The 18,762-nt window shown below is 51.1% G+C and overlaps 1 protein-coding gene across 2 annotated transcripts in view; it reads right to left on the bottom strand.

Moving 5' to 3' along the window:
- Positions 1-1,685: 1,685 nt before the first annotated feature.
- The window catches only part of FAM117A (family with sequence similarity 117 member A), a 62,452-nt gene continuing 45,375 nt past the window's right edge, over positions 1,686-18,762 (bottom strand). For both annotated transcript variants that reach the window (XM_060395548.1, XM_015098721.3), the window contains exons 3-8: positions 10,923-11,018; positions 8,894-9,004; positions 8,375-8,509; positions 7,049-7,250; positions 5,755-5,905; positions 1,686-2,927 (exon numbers count right to left, since the gene is read on the bottom strand). In XM_060395548.1, the coding sequence (XP_060251531.1) occupies positions 2,627-2,927; positions 5,755-5,905; positions 7,049-7,142 (546 nt within the window). In that variant the 5' untranslated portion in view covers positions 7,143-7,250; positions 8,375-8,509; positions 8,894-9,004; positions 10,923-11,018 and the 3' untranslated portion in view covers positions 1,686-2,626. The remainder of the gene's footprint in view (positions 2,928-5,754; positions 5,906-7,048; positions 7,251-8,374; positions 8,510-8,893; positions 9,005-10,922; positions 11,019-18,762) is intronic.

The raw sequence follows: 18,762 nt of genomic DNA, 5'->3' as shown, positions 1-18,762 counted from the left end.
TAACCTGTGCGTGTCACCTAAATGCCGAGCTACAGTTTTCCTAATCTATATATATAGTCCATAGGAATTAGTAATAGCCCCTTTGTCACCTCTTGACTGTTGAGGATCAAATGAGCTGAGCTTGGTGAAAGTGTTTTATAAACTGTAAAAGTGTGCTGTGCAAGTTTAAGGTATTTATTAGTCATGACTTGTTCTCAACTCTGATCTTATTTCCTCACATCTGGAGATGGAAATGGAAGCTTGCTGAAGTGGATTTTCTTCAGGGTCTTACAACTCACCAAGGGAGCAAACCCTCCTGCATTAATAAACTCTTTATTGGGCCCCCACCTAATGACACCAGGAGCTAAGGGTGGACTAACCCCAGGGCTTGGCACTACCAGCCTCAAGCCCCACAGTAGTCATTGGACTCCGGGCTGCTCTCTGGGTAGAGGCTCCTTCTCCCCTTCCAGCAGCCTACTCCTCTGGCACAGCCTCAGGCAAAGGAAGGAAACTCGGGGCAGCACCACACCCATCCCTCTGGGCCTGACTCACTAAGACTTTGGGGGTAGGCCAAACGTCTTTCAGGGGAGGGGCAAGAAGTAGAAGTAGGGTCTGTCCCCAACTCTGTCTTTATATTAATTGGGGAGGGGGACCCCCACACTTTTGCTCTCTTGCTCCTCTACTGAATTAGCTGATGATTCCAGGGCACCGAACTAGGGTTCCAGTCCCAGCTCTGCCTTTTTCCTATCTGGGACTTCAAACAATTCATTTGACCTCTGAGTCGTTTCCTCGGTTGAAATTAATGGAAATATAACGACTGGGAGAGTACTGTGGTTAGAAGAATGGGCGCTGGAATCAAATGATCTGGTTCCCAATCCTAGCTCCCATTTGTCCTTCCCTCATTAGTACAGTGGGATTTTCCACAGCAGATGGTTTATGATATTTCAGTGACCTTTTAGGTAAAGCATTTTATAGTGTATCTGTTGCCTACCTAGCTAATTCATGGTAGTTGGGATAGCCTGGTTTGTTTTGAGGTTTTATGAGATAGATGCAATTGTAGTTATTATGACTGCCCTTAAGGTAGTCAACTTTTTACCCATACAATGGGGATAATGTCTTTTGTGAAAATGCTTTGTAAATTGCAAATCACTAACAGAATTGTGGGTTGGTTATTCTCATTTCCCCCACAAAGCTCTTACAGGTGGAGCACTATAAAAGCTGATAGGCTGCAAAAGGACCAGAACAGTTTCTTCTGCCATCTGTGTTGTGGGTGCTCACTCATGTGAAAAGAACACTCAGAAGGAGCTAAAGCTTCCCTAAAACTGTGCCCAGAGATTCAATCTGAATGCCATTCCCTTGTCTTGTAAATTGCCAAACCGTTTCCCCTTGGTCACCCTCATGTCCCAGGTAAAATCCATTCTCTGTTAGGGTGTTTTCCCAGACTCACCCAAGAAAGGATGACTTCCCCCACTAACTCCTTCACCCCTCATGCACTGCACTCTTCATTCAGGACATCCCTTCTCTGGCTGCACTGTTTATATGTCCATGGCAAGTCTGCTGTCCTGAGGACACAGACTTTGGACCCATCCACCCAACATCTTGTGTTAAGGAAAGACTCCTCTTGAAGACAAGGATGAAGTGATTAATGATACCCTCAATCTCCATCCTGCTCCCTCACCCCCAAAATATTTAACAGAAACTCAAGCTGCTGGGAATACTTATTTATTTGGTCTATTAACACCAAGATCTGCAAAAAAAAAAAAACAAAACAAAACCTTCTAAACACAGGATAATAAAACTTGAACATTAACATTCTTCTTCAATTTTGTGTAAGCTCTGCAGTACGGAAAATATACAAACTTCAAACAGCTGCAAAAATAGTGTCTTTGGGAGAAAATAGAGTTTCTACATCGATACAAGAAAAATAGGCATTTTCCTAATCCAACCCAGTCCTGGGGCAGGTGGAGGGTGGAGAGTCGCCACTTGCCACCCAGAGGAATGCCAGCTCTCCCTCTCCCCCATGACCCACCTGGGGCTGGGCAGGCTGGGCTGCTACTTAAGACAATCTTAGGGTGAAAGCGAGATGAAAACGCCACTTGGGAAAACGTCTGGTTCCCCCTCTGCCAGCAGCTGGATTGGTCAAGTGTCATGCCCCTTTCAGGCTGCTTTGGTCAGCTCCTCCAGTGAGAAGGTGGCATGCGGATGGGACTGAGAGGATGGGGGTATCTGTTTGGGTCTCCTTGTCTATGTCTGAAGGAGAGGGAGGGAAATCTGTGGTGTCTCCTCTCCTTAAACCACGGCCAGCTCACTCCATGATAAAGACAAGGGTCCCGTACACAGCCCTTTGGACTCATACCCAGGAGTGGGAGACCCAAGACCTTCTGGGTGAGTTTTCCACCAAGTGAGAGAGGTGGCAAGAACACAGGTGTGACTTGTGAGCTGCCCAGCTATTAGTGGACAAAGCAGGTCCCCTCACATTTGAAGGGGCCAGTGTTCATCAGAAAGAGGACCCAGGGCTTTGACACGATAAATGAAAGTGCTCAAAGGCCGAGAGGGAAGGGCTCCTTCATCTCCCACCTCAGGGGAGCTAGGGAGGGTCCTGCCACCAAGGCACTGGTCTCCATGGTAAAGTGGAGGTAAAGCTCCCTCAGACCACCAGGGAGCTCTGGAAAAGCACAGGCTCTTCTGATGGTGGGGTGCGCTGCCACGGCTCAAAGGGCAGTGAGGAGGCCTTGGAGGCCTCTGGATCCTTCCGAGGCGGTGGCCTGGAGCTGGCAGAGGGAAGGGGGGATCCCGGGCTTGAGGGGCAGTTACGGAAGATGAAGCCCATGCTGGGGAAGAGGGGCTTCATCAAGCTGACGGGGCAGAAGGCCGAGCCGGTTGGGTTGAAATGGACTTTGTTCTTGTCAGGACAGGAAGTCAGGAAGGCCAGGTCAGGATCTGGGGACCTGGAGGATGGAGACAGAAACACAAACACAAATAGCCAGTGAGAAGGGATGAGAGGCGTCACAGTGTCGGGGAGCTGGGTCTCTGTTCCAACAGGTTGGTAGCTTGACCAAAAACACGACAGGCTACTGAGCAACAACCAGTGTGTAGGCCCCTCAGCTCTCCATGTTTTAGAAACAGGGCTAAACAACCGGAAATCTACTTTAGCTAAAAACAGAAGGGATTAAAGCTAGACAGGAAGGAGAACTTCCTGACTGTGATTCTAGAAGAAGAGACTGAGAGACCTTTTAATTTGAGAGATGTTTATCAGTGAACAGTGTTTTGGGGGCAGACCTCTTGCCTGAAAGCAGAGATCCTAGCAAAGTGAGTTTCTTAGACTTGTTATAGCCTAAAGGTGAGATTCTCAGCCTCCCCATTATTGGCATTTGGAGCTGGAGACCTCTTGCCTGCGGGGAGCTATCCTGTGTGGCGTGGAATGTTTGGCAGCATCCCTGGCCTCCACCCACTGCATGCCAGCAGCGCGACTGCCACATGTGTAACAACCGAAACTGCCTCTCGACACTGCCAAACGTCCCTCAGAGGAAAACGACCCCTCGCTGAACTCTCCTGGCCTCGAGAATCTAATTCTTGAGCAGATTGAAAAGATTTTAAAGGTATGATTTTCAAACACCCTTGCTGAAAGGAAAGGACAGCAGCTAGACCTTACCAGGAGATCTAGGTTCTAACTTACCATGTGCTCTTGGCCTAACCTGCCTCACCTAACGTGGAAAGAATTCCCTACTCTGCCGATCACATAGGCGAAACAGAAGGATTAAAACAGGTCAGGTCAGAGAGTTCTAGAGTAAGGAATCCATATGATTAAAAAAAGGTTCTTTCCCCTGAAAGAATGTCTGGCCATGCTTCAGGTGAAGAGCCCCAAGAAGCTGCTGGTTGTGAGGATTCCAGGCAAGAACACAAACACAGAGAAGACAGTTGAGCCCTGTGCCAGAGCTTCGCATCGCCCAACTTTTTCTTGAAGTATAACATTTACAGACAGAAAAATGCACTCAGTGCACAGCTTGATAAACTGATTACCATTTTAATTACAGTACCATTTAATTTAAATTCTAATCATTACAAACCCAGGAAGAAGAGCAAGGCATGTGGAGGAGGGCAGATGTTGGCCCAGCGTGGGAGGTGGGAGGAAAGGTGGAAGGAAGTGAGGGCCCATGTGCAGGGTGTGTTTGGAAGCCTGGGGTCCCAGAGAACTCCGCAGTGGCAAGGTGTCCCCTGACTGAGAAGGACTTACAAGAATCCCACTTTAGGAAGAGGTAGGGGATGGGCAGGAGAGGGCATGCCCTCGACGTAAGCAGGCACACAGGAGGGTGACCGAGGGAAGACCAAGTAACGCTCAAAGGGCATGACAACCAGCATGACCCTGAACAGCTTCATTCCCTCCCCGGGAAATCCAGGCCATCTTACCAGCTAGGCAGCCAGGAAGAGGAAAACATGAAAGAAGAAGGAATAAACAGAAGAACCTCCCAGCAGGAAAGTTCATATAATGAAGAGACACCAATGAGTTGAGAATTTCTGTCACCGGATATCTTAGAAAGTAACTGATGGCTCACCACCTCGCTTAAAAGAGTTAAGACAGGGGCAGGAAGCTGGATGAGATGGCTTTAACCCTCTTCTGGCCTTCAGAGCCTACAAAAGAATAAAGTCGAGCAGCAGCCTAATTGTCACAAGCAATTCCAGGCTATAACTACTCAACTATACCATGCATTGGGGAAGGAAACAGGGTCTAGAGTCTGCTTCAGCTACAAGATCTGGCCTTTTCCCTCTCACCTACCCCAGAGGACCGAGGATTCTAGGAGAAATGGCAACAGTGATGATGGGAGCAAACCCCTAGTGCCCACAGTTTCCCCCATAACTCCCTCTGGGTTATGTATGTATCTCTGGCTACTACCAAGGGTCATCCTGTCCCTTATCTGGGATACAGATAGAGCCATCAAGCCCCCAAGCCCTGTTCTAGCTAAATCTCCACTCATACACCATAACTCAACTTCCTGACTGCAGTTGAAACCATAGCTTTCACTGTGAAATGGCCCCAAGGAACATTACAGTGATAGAGGGAATGTGATGCGCTCTCTTCCCAGCTCCTGCTAAGCAGGGCCATGGGCATTTGGAAAGCTTTGGCTCTGGATTCTCTCTGCTAATGGGAGGGGACTGTAGTAAAGATATCAGTTTAAGAATGACTACTGAACTGTCCAGGCTGGTTTGGGGATATTCCATAGTCCTTACTTGCAAGGACTGGAAATTTCTGTCGGGAAGTTCATGACACTTGAACCACTGCAGCTGCAGGGTGAAGATTTGACTCAGAGGCAGTAGGAAAGCTGTTTAGGCTCCCCCGGCCGCGCCGGTGGGCGTGAGACACTTCTAAGCTCTGCCTGAAGAGAAGTACTAATAAGTTCTCTCTCTCTCTCTCATTATGGTCTAACAAATTCTCACACCTTCCTTGGAGATGGAAAAAAACAGAAGAAACAAAGGGTTTAAGTTTCAGATCTCTTTCCTCTCCAGCTCCTGCTGCGCTTGTGGCTGGCATGTGGGCAGAGAGCAGGTTTCTATGGAGATCATGATAAGCACAGATTTAGGTGCTCAGAGGAGGTAATGTCAACAAGTTTGATCATGGAAAAACTGCAGTACTGATTGTCTATGGCTGACAGTGTCTCCTGACAAGAGGGAGTCCGAGCCTGAAGAGGGGCCTAACTGGTGGGGCACCACAGGGCTCAGCCAACATCTCTGTCCCTCCCTCGCACGCCCAGACCCCCACCCACTGGCTGAGGTACTCACGTGGCCTCTTCAAACACCCGTACTCTCTCACAGCCTTCTGGGGGCTCCCGTTTGAAGACATAGCTGTGATTGGGCCGAGGGGAGGCGGCAAAAGCAAGGACTGGAGATGGGCTGCCATCTTCAAGGAAGGTGGGGTGGCCTGGAGAGGAAGCTGCACACACAGTAAGGCTGAGTCGAGCGGCACCAAAGGGAGTCTCAGCTCTCCCAGGCGGGACTGGGAGACACGGCACCATGGGTGGCAGTGGCTATGTTAATCCAGGTTGTTTGTCTACGCTCTACCTTGACACATCTTTGAGGCAGCTTACAAAATTATAGCTTCTGTCATACAGGGTAAAAAAAACACAGTTGAATTGAGGGGAAAGTCTGGTCTAATACCAATTCCATATGCCCCGGAGGTAGACTGCAATCGGAACTTCAAGTCTCAGATTGAAAAGAATCCTAACGTCTGTGTCTCTGCCTTCTTCCAAGACTGCACCACCCTGCCTGCCAACATACCATGGCTTCTTCCTTTCCACGCTCTTGAAAATCTATCCCTTCTTCCAGGAAGAGCTCTTCTACTGACTCAGACAAGCAATCTTTACTCACCCCACTTGTGGGATAAGATTCCTCTCATTTTCCACACAGCAAATGTACTTGGCCGAGGTTTCAAATATTGACTTTATCTGTGTTTATCTCGCATTTATCATTCTACGCTCTGTTCACCTCTGTATTGTCAGATCATGCCTTTGACCGGCCTACCTGACGGGGTTGCTATGAGATCAAGTCAGGTGATGCAGGCAACAATGCCTGCATGTTAGAATGTTAGGAGCATTCATACAGGAAAAGAGGGACTCGTGTTTCGTCCTCTCAGTGATCCAGTCAGGGTGGAAGCACAAAGTGGAGATCTGGAGTGAGAAAGCTTGGGGTTTGATCTGGGTCAGACTGTGTGACTCTGGGCAAGAGTCATTCTTTTATTTATAGCACTCACACCTGCCCTGAGATGCGTGCCTGGTTATGGGTACAGTGAACACTTGATGGGCTCATGGGTTCTCCATTACAGCCAGACCTCAGCCAAAAAATGGAGGTGGGAGGGATTGCTTCTCTGGATTACAAGTGAGAATTAAATAAAACTGTAAGTGCAAAAGCTTCATATAAATTATAAATCAGAATCTGTATCAAGGATCAATATAACATACAGAATGAAGATGTTCTAGTTGGTTAGTAAGTAGAAGTACCCAGCCAAAAGCTGATGAGTTGGGAAAAGGCACAGAGGGGACCCCATACTTGTCATGTGGCCTTGGCCTCCCTAGCTTACCTTTGTCACTGGGGACAGATGCCAGCTCCTCGGCTGCACCCCGGTGCTCCTCACGGCTGGTCTGGCCAGAAGGCTGGGGGGATGCCAGGGGCATGGAGGGAGAGCTGGCAAGGTTTCCAGGCTCCAGGAGGAGGAGGGGGTGATCACAGCTGCCGCTCTGGGAGGGAGCTGGGGCGCGGTGCCCGTCAGGGATTTCAAGGATCTGCCGAGGAAGAATGGGGTTGGGGACTCTCAGGCCTGTCCCCTCAGGCCATCAGGGCTGCAGGGACCCTTAGGATCCTCCCCTCGCCACTGTCCTTGTCCTCTCTTCATGACACATGACACCATTTCTTCACTTCCCTGACTTTCCCAACCACCCTCATCAGAGCGCTTTGTTCTTTTCCCTCAGGGACAGCACGTTACAACCACAAATTTTATGGTTTCACCCATGTGTCACTGCAACTAGGCTGTATGCCTCGTGAGGGCAGGGGCCTCCCGTGTGTCAGGCTCTGGGAACACAAAGGTGAATAACACATGGGGCATGAAAAGGAGCAAGCCAACAGGACACTGTCAGGCCCCTGCAGTAAAAACGGGCAGCTCAGTATCATGTGTTAAACACACATTCCCTTTTTAACATTCAATGGTACTTGTATCAACAGCTCACCAATTTGTATGCGTGTGTAAAATCCTAAATATATGCACATTAAAAATCAACCAGCAAGTAAATCATAAACTGAGGAGTGTGCCCATTAGAATTATATTAATACTGCCCAACTGGCATTCCCTAATTCTCCTGTGTCAGTATAAAAATGTGCCTGAGACTGCAGAAAAGGGAGCAAATAATCCGTCTGGGAGTGGAGGTGGGGAGAAGGTTGCACAAAGGCAGCTGGGCATGAAGGATGAACCCGTGTGACCAGGTAGCGATGGAGGAAAGGGAAGCGGTAACTCAGGCACCGAGGCTGCTTGAATGGAGACACAGCTGGGTGGTGGTGATGCTGACAGTGACGAGTGTGCCGGGAGCACTGAGCTGGTGCTTTGGCTGAAGAGTGACACCTAGTCCGCTCCTCCCAGCCAGGGGCCCTCCTCTCTGCCAACCCCTACTCTTCTTTCTACTCACTGCCCCAAAGCCTCCCCAGCTTCACCCACCCAGCTCTGCTGTTCCTGTGGTCAAGTCCATTTGAGTCTGATAAACTCCATTTGTGTTCCTCCCATGGGGTGGTGGTGGCACACTGCTCTGTTGACAGGTGCACAGCCTGTGCACCCCCAGACAGCACGAGTCCCACTTCCCTGTGTCCAGACTCAGCAAGATGTGACTGTCTGTGCACCCAGCGTGTGGCCCCCACTCACCCGCAGCAGCTCCTCTTCACCCTGGTCCTTCACAAACACCTCCTCCAGCTCTTGGTTGAGCCCTTCCAGGCTCCGGTGCAGGCAGGGGCTGAGTCTCAGGACAGGGGACCCTGCGGGGAAGCTGGGAGGGGACGCCTGAGGAGGAGGCAGATAAGGCCATCACTGAACCCCTCCAGACACCAACCAGGTATCAGTTCTGACCAGCGGGTAACAGTTTTGTCTACACAGCAGAACCAAGTGGGTAAAGGAGAGTTTGGGGACAGTTACCAATTCAGTGGGGCTTTCTCTATAAGGCAGAGGCCCAGAGTGTGCTTTTAGAGTCTGCACCGCGGCCTCAAGTGTTCAGGGGGTGGGGATGACAGAGACACGCAGCATGTGCCCTTCCCAACGCTGCCTCAGAACTTCCCCGGCACCCATGCGGCCACGGGCCCTGCGGTGAGGAAGGGCTCAGAGGACCTGCCCACACCAGGGGGCCCACCACGGCGGACGGGCAGGGAGAGGGCTGGGGGACAGACGTACCCTCCGTGCTCCCCGCACAGCATGGTCCCCTTGGAGTGGGGAGCCCCGCTCCTTCTCTTTCCCACCGCGGCTCAGCTTCGTCCTCTGCAGCTGTTGCTTCAACTTGGTAATCTAGTGGCCAGTAGAGGGGAGAGGACAGGCAGGTGAAGCAAAGCAAAGGCGCATTGGTCCTCCCTCCCAGGTGTGCATGCAAAGTCGCTTCAGGAGTGTCTGACAGTGTGTGAGCCATGCACTGCAGCCCGCCAGGCTTCCCTGTCCATGGGACTCTCCAGGCAAGAATACTGGAGTGGGTTGCCATGCCCTCCTCCAGGGGATCTTCCCAATCCAGGGATCAAACCCGGCATCGCTTACATTTCCTGCATTGGCAGGCAGGTGCTTTACCACTAGCGACACCTGGGAAGCCCCTCCCTCAGGCGTGGCTCCTGCCAAAAAGCTCAGGATACATCAAATACATAAAAAGAAGACGGAAGTTAATCTTCCATCTCAAAATACTTCAGTGGTGTTCAAATTGATGATATGCTCACTGGGCAAGCTAGACACCATATATGACCAGATTATTGGATGTTTTGAATTACCATGTATTCCACAGGTGGCTCAGGTTCGAAAAAATTAAAAATATACAACCCTGAAACCATTTTTGTCTTTCAGATTCCAAAGGCACGGAAAACTACTCTGTTAATAAAAATGGGAAATGATGTTTTTACATTCACTCCTCAAAGTACATTCACAGCTATCTCAAAGGCCCTGGGACCAGGAAGGATAGAAGGATTTCCCCCTGTTTTATTATGATTATTGTTTTGGGGGCAGGGGCTGTAGTGGGTCTTCGCTGCTGCTCGAGGGCTTCTCGCTGCGGCCCCTGAGCCGGGGCTGCTTCTTGCTGCGGCGTGTGGGCTTCTTGCTGCAGTGCTTCCTCTTGCTGCGGAGACGGGCTCTAGATACAGGGACCTCAGTGGCTGCAGCTCTAAGGCTCTAGAGTGCCGGCTCAGTGTGGCACACGGGCAGAGCTGCTCTGTGGGCGTGGGGGATCTTCCTGGATCAGGGATGGAGCCAGCGTCCCTTGCATTGCAAGGAGGATTCCTAACCACTGGACCACCAGCGAAGCTCCCCCCACCCCCATTTTAAAGGAGACTGTGCTCAGCAAGGAGCAGCCTCTCCAGAAGGAACATCAGCTTTTGTCCCAACTTCACATCCGGTAACAATTATGGAGCATCATCAACAACTCTGACTGTTATCCCAGTCACTCTGTAATTCTGGACCTACTGATCCTGTAAATATTCTGATAATTACAAATTGCAAACACTTTGTATTTCCCACTAGCCTTAAATACTTCATATTCTACTGGGAGAATATGAAGGACAGGGAAACCTGGCGTGCTGCAGTCCGTGGGGTGGCAAAGAGTCAGACATGACTGAGCGACTGAATAACAACAATTCTTCTTCTGTTCTTGCAGCCAAGAAGGCAGAAGCTACTGCCCTGTAAACGGTGACCCCTGGCAAGCTGGTCCTCCTGGGTTGGGAGCCTTGGAATCTAGTCTATAGCTTTTTCTATCCTCACCCTCAAACCCCAAGGGCCCTCATGAGAGGGAGGGAGGGCCAGGAAGGAGTGTTTGGGAACATATCACTATTTTCACTATTTTTCTCTGCTTTTAAAAATAAGGCTGGATGAGTGGTTAAGTAGTGAGGTTGGAGGCTTCCAATTCCCAGAAAACTCGTTCTCTGTCTCTCTGGTCTCTGAACTGCTTATCTGGATGCAACCTCAAAGTGAGGTGAGAACAATGGCCACCCCACCCTGAGCCTGTCTGTTGGAGGGCAGCAGTGGGTCCGGGCCAAGCCCCTGCCTGCAGGAGGGCCTAGGCTCATAAATCCAGGCCACCAGGAGGCTGGGAGGCAGCTACGAAGATGCCAACTCATCAGGAAAAGGCTAGATCAAGGCGGGTGAGACTGAAAACGTGGGTCCACTTTGGAGCAGATGGTGCTAGGGGGAGACAAGAGACAGCTACCCTGGCCAGGGCATCAAAGGGGGCGGTTACCTCTTTCCGGTGGTCTGTGCTGCCCCAGGATGCTGAGCGCTTGTGTGTGCAGGAGATGGCCCGCTCGCCTTCAAGCTCTTGCCAGGATAGGGGGGTCTGCAGGGAGAGAAACCCAGTGAGACAGCTCAGCTCCTCAAATGAGCCCTGGGGAAGCAGACACACCATTTTCAGGACAGAGGTGGTGGCTCTGGGTGGTCTTCTCTCACCTGCACGTCGAACCCCAGGATGCCGCCAGCCCCTCTTATTCTTTCAGGCTTCTCCACCTGCACTGCCTCTTCCCATGTCCACCAGGAAACTGTCCCTGATAAGCCAATGAGGACAACCTGCTCTTTACTCTCTTAAGACTTTTGCACATGGATTACAGCCCCAGAAAGTCCAGGTGCTTCTCCCCAGCAGTGAGGACCAGTTTTGTCCCTCTCTATCCCAACCAGGTCCAAAGGAGCTTGAGTTCAGGGAACCACTGGCATCCCCAATTCCCTCCCCATCTAAGCGCCCAGTATGGGCCCAGGTTCCTGTGAGTCTAATGAAAACAAGTTACCAGATGAGACCCCATTAAGGAGTCATTAATTGGTAAGACAGGAAAAAGCTTAACATAGATGCCCTGCTCTCCATCCTGGACTGAAGCAGGAGACTTCTTGCAGCGCAGTGCCTCAAGCTTGTTCTGTGATATTTCCCTGTCCACAGAGTGTTGGGGGCCCCAGTGTCCCCCTGAATACATGACAGGAGGGATTTTCACAAAGCAAGGAGCCAGAATTCTGAAGTCGGCTCAGACGCCTGACCTCTCTTGGCTTTGTCGCAGCTCCTCCTCCTAGGCCCTGCTCTGCCACTGTGAGAACCAGGCTCTCAATCCGCCATTCTTCCTCCCCCGCTGCGCAGAAGACAGAGGACCCAGGATGGAGGCAGGGGCAGTTGTAGACCCACTTCCTGAGCCCCTGCTGGAGGGGGGAAGCTGTTGACTCTGAGCATGAGGCAGAGGAGGACATGGTCATCTCCCCCGCCAGCATCCCTACTTCCATTCCAAGGGAGGGCCCAAGGGGGAGGCTCCAGTGGAACCAGTTCCTCTCTAACTTCTTTGCACAAGCTGCCAAAACCATGAGGGCCTGGGAACCGTCTCCTCCAACAGATCTGCTGACCTCTCCCGAGAGGTTGTTGCAAACAGAAAAGGGGGAGGATAAGAGGGAAAAAGCCCAACAGCTCACCACCCAACAGCTGTTAAGAAGAGCTCAGTCGGGGTAGTCTGAGTGGGGCTATGGGAGCAGGCTGCCCTGCACGACAGCTGGGGGCCGAGCCTCCCTGCCTCTTGCTTCTCCCAGCTGCCCACCCATCAGGAACTCTGCTGGGCCGTGCAAGATAGCCAGGGTGAGATGTTGCCCCGACTCCTTTCCCTGAGACTAGCACAAGGGGGACCCTCCAGAGATGCATCCCCACCATCCCTTCTTCTGCAGAAGGGTGACATCAGGCTGTACCCCAAAGCCTGGAGGTGGAGCTGGCTCTGACATGGGAAACCAAGCAGCCGGTCTTACTTCCAAATGCCCATCAGAGTATTGGCGGACATAGCCTCAGAAAATCCCCACCACTGCATATACTGAAAAGAGAGGAGAAGCCCCCTCTCCCATAGCCCCTGAGCTGGGCAGATGCACAAACGTTCCTCCTCACCAGGGCTCCAAGCCAAGCCGATACATAACTAGGTCTGCTCATTAGAGCTGAGCTCCGCTCAAGCTTGCTGTCCCTGGAAAGGTGGCAGAGGCTGCAGAGGAGGGGCAACAAAGGCTAAGGTGCTGCCCGTTTCTCCTCCACTGGGAAGACATTGCACCCACAGGTGGGTGGTGAGAAGGCGGTGAATCAGCCACCTTCAGGCTTGTCCTCGGGTCTACTAACATCTCCTGAGAACTTTTCAACTGCCTCTTTCTTCTGAGGTATGTGAGGGGGTGGAAGGAGAAGTGTAGGCCAGCGCTAGAGGCTAGAAGGGATGTGAAAACTCACGGCAGCTGGGAGACTCTCCTCTCTCAGTCCACCGCACCTCAGTCTGCTCAGCAGCATCTCCAGGCAACTGGTGCCTACTCTGTAAGCTGTGCTACTAAAGGCCATCGCTTTGCCTCAACACCCACCCCTTGCCTCAGGCATCACCATCTCACCCTCCACCCCGGGCTCTCTGTCATACAGACAAATGTAGCTCCATCTCCTTTGTCTTTCCTTATCCCTTGACCTCTAAGCCTGGCGTCCCCAACTACGCGCGCTCTACCAGCTCTTTCCAGCCTCCCCATCAGGGAGCCCTTCTTAACTGTCCACCTCACGTGGCCTGCTGCCACCCTCTGCATCTTCTCTGATCACGTGGGTTCAGGGCACATATCACAGGTGCATTCAGCAAAGAGTTACTGAATGCAAACTGTGTATCAGGTACTATTCCAGGTGCTGGGGATATAACAACACACGAAATGACAAAAATTCTCATCTCTTTTGAGGGTACATTCTAGTTGGAGGCACAGTTTAAACAGTGATAGGTAAAAGAGAAAAATACAGCAAAGACAGGAGATAGGAGGGACTTCCCTGGGGCTCTAGTGGTTAAAAATCCACCTGCCAATGCAGGGAACATGGGTTCGATTCCCAGGTTTGGGAAGATCCCATATGCCTCAAAGCAAATAAACCGGTGTACCACAACTACTGAGCCTGTGTGCCTAGAGGCCCCGTGCTCCACAAGAGAAGTCAAAGCCCACGCAATATCACAACTAGAGAGTTGTCCCCACTCGCCACAATTAGAGGAAGCCCGTGAGCGGCAACAAAGACCCAGTGCAGCCAAAGGTAAATAAAAAAAAATTTTTTTTTAAAGAAAGAGTATAGGAAAGTCAGGTTGGGGAACATGACTTTAAATGTCAAGGAAGTCCTCGTTGAAAAGGGAGAATCTGATGAAAACATGAAGGAGATGAGGAGTGAGCCATATAGATATCACAGGTGACAGTGACCCACATGGAGGGAACAGCAAGTCCAAGGTCCTGAAGCAGGAGCCAGTCTGGCAGGTTTGTGAATGATAGGAGGTCGGTGTGGCTGGGGTAGAGTGAGCAAGGGGCAAAGTAGTAGGCGACATCAGTAGGCATGACAGATTGAAAATGGCCCCCCAAGGAAATCAGGTCCTAATCCCTGGGGCCTGTTACTGTTACCTTATATGGGAAAGTGTTTGCAGATGCAATTAAGTTAAGGCTCTGGAGATGGGAAGTTTATCCTGGTGGGCCCTAATGCCATTAGAAGTGTCCTTATAAGAGGGAAACAGACACTCACAGAAGATGTGACCACGGAGGCAGAGTGGAGTGATGTGGCCACAAGCCAAAGGATGCTGGCAGCTACCAGAAGCTGGAAGATGCAAGGAATGGGTCTCCCAGAGAGCTTCCAGAGAGAGCAGAGCCCAGCCAACACCTCAATCTTGGCCCAGTGGAATGGAATTCAGACTTTTGACTTTCAGAACTATGACAATAAACTTTCATCATTTTAAGCCACTAAGTTTGAGGTGATTTTGTTACATCAGCCTCAGGAACCTAATACAGTAGGTTATCCTGGGTTTGAAGCTGCTTACACACTGACCTGGAATATTCTTCAGGCAGGCATGTGCACAGGTGTGGGCACTGGCCACTCCAACTGAACTGGGAGCATCAAGAGAGGGACCATGCCTTTGCCTTATTTCCAGTGCTCCTGGGTAGACAGGCTCCTCCTCTTGGGTCTCAGCCCAGGCATCTAGTCCAGGGTCTCCTTGGAGCACAGAAAAGTCAAGGCTAAGGAAGGCTACTCTTCAAAGAGCGACCCTTTATGGCACAACAGGGGTCAAGCCAGGCTGTGTGACAGCACCGTAAGTAGCTGTTCCAGATGGTCTTCTGGAAGCAGGATAAAGCTTGAGCTCAGCAGGCCAGTCGTGTTTGTCAAAGGGACTCACACACTGGAACAGATTTATTTTAACACCCTGGCCTTGGGGAGCAGCTGAGAGAGAAGCAGGGCTACTCACTGGTCATGAGTGGCATCAGCCAACTATGCAGATGATGCTTGGATTACGCAAAACTGATGTGAGTTAGACCAAGGAAGCTTTGCCTGGGACTCTGAAGTCTCGGAGCAACATGTAGGAAAACTGGGTTAGGGTGAGGACAGCTTTCCAAACAGCAGCCTGATCTAACAAGAGGGCAGGGATGAGATGGAGCCAAAACCCCCCTAACTGGAACCTCTTTCTTTGCCCCACAGCCAACTAAGCTTCTGTCCAGATTCTGAGGCAGGAAGAGTCCTGGTCCTCGCTTTCTCCAGTGACCTTGGCTGGGCTCTGGGGACATAACCCCATGTGTACCTACTATGCGGATGTGCAGAGCAGCATGGTGCCTGGCCTAGTATAGGTGCTCAGTAACTACATGGCGAGCTGAAATTCAGCAGGGAAGCCACCATTTGGGACTCTGGCCAGAAAAAGAGGCAGGGAGGGCTCTGAGGGTGGTCGGCCAGCCAGCACCAAGAACTCTAGCTGCAGAGTTAAGAGTTCTCTAGTCCCACAGTGTCTGCCACCCTCAAATTTTCCATCATGGACCCATTTTCAAATATTCTGAGCTGCCATCAAACCGTATACTGAACAACTGGTTCTGCTCACCAGTTTGGGAAACAGGCATTGTGCCCAGACCCTCACAACCGCAAAAAAAGGCCCGTGATGAGCAGACTGAGTTGTGTGTCATCACCAAATGCTGAGGCACTGTGTTGGGGAAAAGAGAAGGACAGCACAGAGGTTGGGAAAGTCATAGAAAGGGAAAACAAAGAGAAAAAACAGGCTTTCTAAACAAAGCCTGCCACCTCTGCCCTGCTAGTCAAGGGCTTAAGCTAATTTTTTCCCCAAAAGGTAACTCAGACCTAAAGGAAGAAAAAAGGTCTATCATCAGGGCATTTCCCCACATCACCTGGAGCCTGAAGAGGACACAGGGCTAGGGATGAGAAGGATGGGGCCAGGCGAACAGGCACCCAGGGTTGCATCTGTCTGCAGGATGAGCCACCAGTGGCTCCAACAGTCATCCCACTGTGGTAAGACCACTTCCTCCCTTCAGAAGACTCCCAGAATGAAGGGAGGGGGCGATCGCCACCACCAGAATGTGCTGCCATTACCCGCCCAGGCCCGGCGCTAGGAGGGACTGGCCCACGGCACTTGGTGGCCAGCTCTGAGTGACCAGCTGACCCGGGGGAGGGCAGACTGACCCAGACAATCCTGGCGCAGTTTTCCGAGACATTAAGACACTTCCAGATGATGGGGACACCACAGAGGAGCCTTCCTAGTCCTCACTGATTGTGCCCTCCGTGTCCAGCACCCACTGCACCCAAGCTCTTCCTTATACCCACCATGCTGACCTCTGGGAGATCTGGTCATCTTGCTCCTGGTGCACACCCTGGCTCAGAACATGAGAATCTCCAAAGCCCTCCTTCCCGGATGACCACATTCACACCCCCTTAGAAGAACCAATTTCCCAAATAAGGTCCACCCACCTCTCTTCCTCACTTGCCCCAAATATCTGGGTAAGCTAGCTCTCTACATCAGACCACAAGTTGCCTGGGAACCACTCATGCTTCCTTTGTGCTTTCCTAAGGGCTTAAAACATTGCTAAGCCCAAGGAGAGAATACTGGGACTGTTTGCAACCTGCTACCTTTGAGAACTGAGAACTTTAACTCCATCTTCTGCCTTGGGAGAAGCCTTGAGGACAGTGTGTTCTCATGTGAAACTTACAGGGCTTTTGCCTGCTCCGGGGGTTTGGAGAGGGGAGCTGAGCTGCTTGGCCTACCCCATGACTATGGCTGCTGTCTTCATTGCAGGTCCTGCCCCAGGAGTGCCAGGGTGATGAGGTCTTCAAACACACACTCTGGTGGCTGGATGGAGGTGTGTATGAGGAGGGGTAGAGTCAGGGGTCGGCGGCACAACTAAGAGAGCATAAGCGAGGGCCTTCCAGATGTGGTGGAGGTACCACACTGGTGTGGCTAGAAGACAGAGCACACTAGGTAGGGGGAAGGGGAGGCTGTCGCCCCTCGAGCACGGAGGAATTAAGGGAAGGTGCTGGTGTCATCTATGTTTAGCAACTGCTGCAGTCCATGGGGCTGCAAAGAGTCGGACTGAACTGAACTGAACTAAAGGCTTTCAAGAACTTTGGTAGATCTGGCCTTACTACCTTCACTCCACTCTTCGCTACACCCCTTGTATCTCCCCCATAAAACCTCTCCCCCATCTCCAGTCCTTTCTAGGTGATGTAGCTGTGCTCCACAGGGGAGGAGTACCAGTTACTTTGGGAGATGTCAGGAGAGGCTTCAGTTCCTTGTGTAACCCCAGTGTTGAAGAATGTAGCTTGTGCCAGGCCAGGGTGCTTAAGCAGGAATTTGAATGGAGCCCAAAACCTAGAAGCAGAAAATTCCCAGAAGGCCAGGAATGAAAGACGGGCCGAGCACATACTTGGGTTTGGATGCCTATGTTGATCAGAATTCTCCCACCTCCTCACTGCAGCCACAATATTGACAGGTTGCTAAGAGTTCCTCGAGGGCTGGAGCCCATCCCAGAGAAAGAGGAAAGCTGCAGAGCTCAGCCTTGCCAGACCCATGGAGGCGCATCGCTGACCTCTGTCTTGCTGTGGCAAGAAGCCCAGACTTGTTATATAAAAGATCTGGCCTGCAGCTGGAGCCTGAGCAAAAACACACAGCCTAGAGCCCATGCCTCTAAATCTGGCCAGGGAACATCTGAGGCCAACCCTGCTCTGAGTTGACAAAGAGAACGCCATCTGAGGAGTGGGATGGAGGCTTCCTAGAAGGCGGAGAGCAGGAAATGACAGAGATGGGGATTCAGGGATAGGTGGGGTGTGTGGAAGCCTGCTGTCTGATGAAACGGGTGTAATCATGAGCACATCTGAAGCAACCTCAAGTCCTGCTCCTCCAGGAAGCCCTCCATGACTAGACATGTTACTTGGACTAACCATTCTCTCAAAAGAGAAAGGGATGTATGCTCCAGGCCTGTGATGGGCAATCATAACCTATCCTACTTGCCCTTTTCAGGGGACACAGGGAACGACAGTGTCCAGGGCTCCCAGGAAGTAGGCCTATTTGGTCTGCTACCCAGAGCATGCTTTCCAGTCTGTTCCTAGATCTAAAAAGGGCCATCGATTTTAAATGCAAACTTTTTTTTGCTCCAAGGTGGCGTACTCCTGTGAGAATGTCCCTCCTGTAAACTGTGCCAGACACTTGGCCCCATCTCATCCCTTGGCTCCCGGTTTACTGGCCTTCATGGAACTGGCATCCAGACTCACCAAGGCCAAACCTTGTTCTCATTTCCTTGTTCTTCACTCTGACACGCCAAGAACAGCACTGGGCATTCAAACATTCACTAATAACATTTGAAAATGGATCTCATTTAAAAAATAAATAAAAGGGACTGATGAGATGTGCTCAACAGAGGAGGACAGGGGAAGTGAGCACACAAAAGCCTTCTCCACTTGGCCAGCACCCCACCTCCGATCAGGCAGGACGGGCACACTGCAGTGACTGCAAAGGAACAGCGGCTGGCCCGGCATCCCCCAGGATGCGGGCTGCCTCGCCTCTGAGCCTGTGTTCTCCCCGCCCTGTTTCCTCTTTCCTGAGAACAACCCATTTGTCCTGAAGTCGAACAGGAATGGGCTTAAACCGCATCAAGGGGAGAAGGTTTGATTCTTCAAAACTTAACTGCTGAGAATGTCAAAGTCCTCAGTCAGACGAAGAAATATCTTTGTATAATTTCACATGTGAGACAACTTCTTGCTCAGGCTAATACTACTTTATTCAAAAACTGACCAACGAACCGGATGATTGTGGAGATTCCTTCTAAGT

This window comes from Ovis aries, chromosome 11, assembly GCF_016772045.2.
Source record: "Ovis aries strain OAR_USU_Benz2616 breed Rambouillet chromosome 11, ARS-UI_Ramb_v3.0, whole genome shotgun sequence".
NCBI classification, from domain to species: domain Eukaryota; kingdom Metazoa; phylum Chordata; class Mammalia; order Artiodactyla; family Bovidae; genus Ovis; species Ovis aries.
This window is presented reverse-complemented; position numbering and strand designations above follow the sequence as displayed.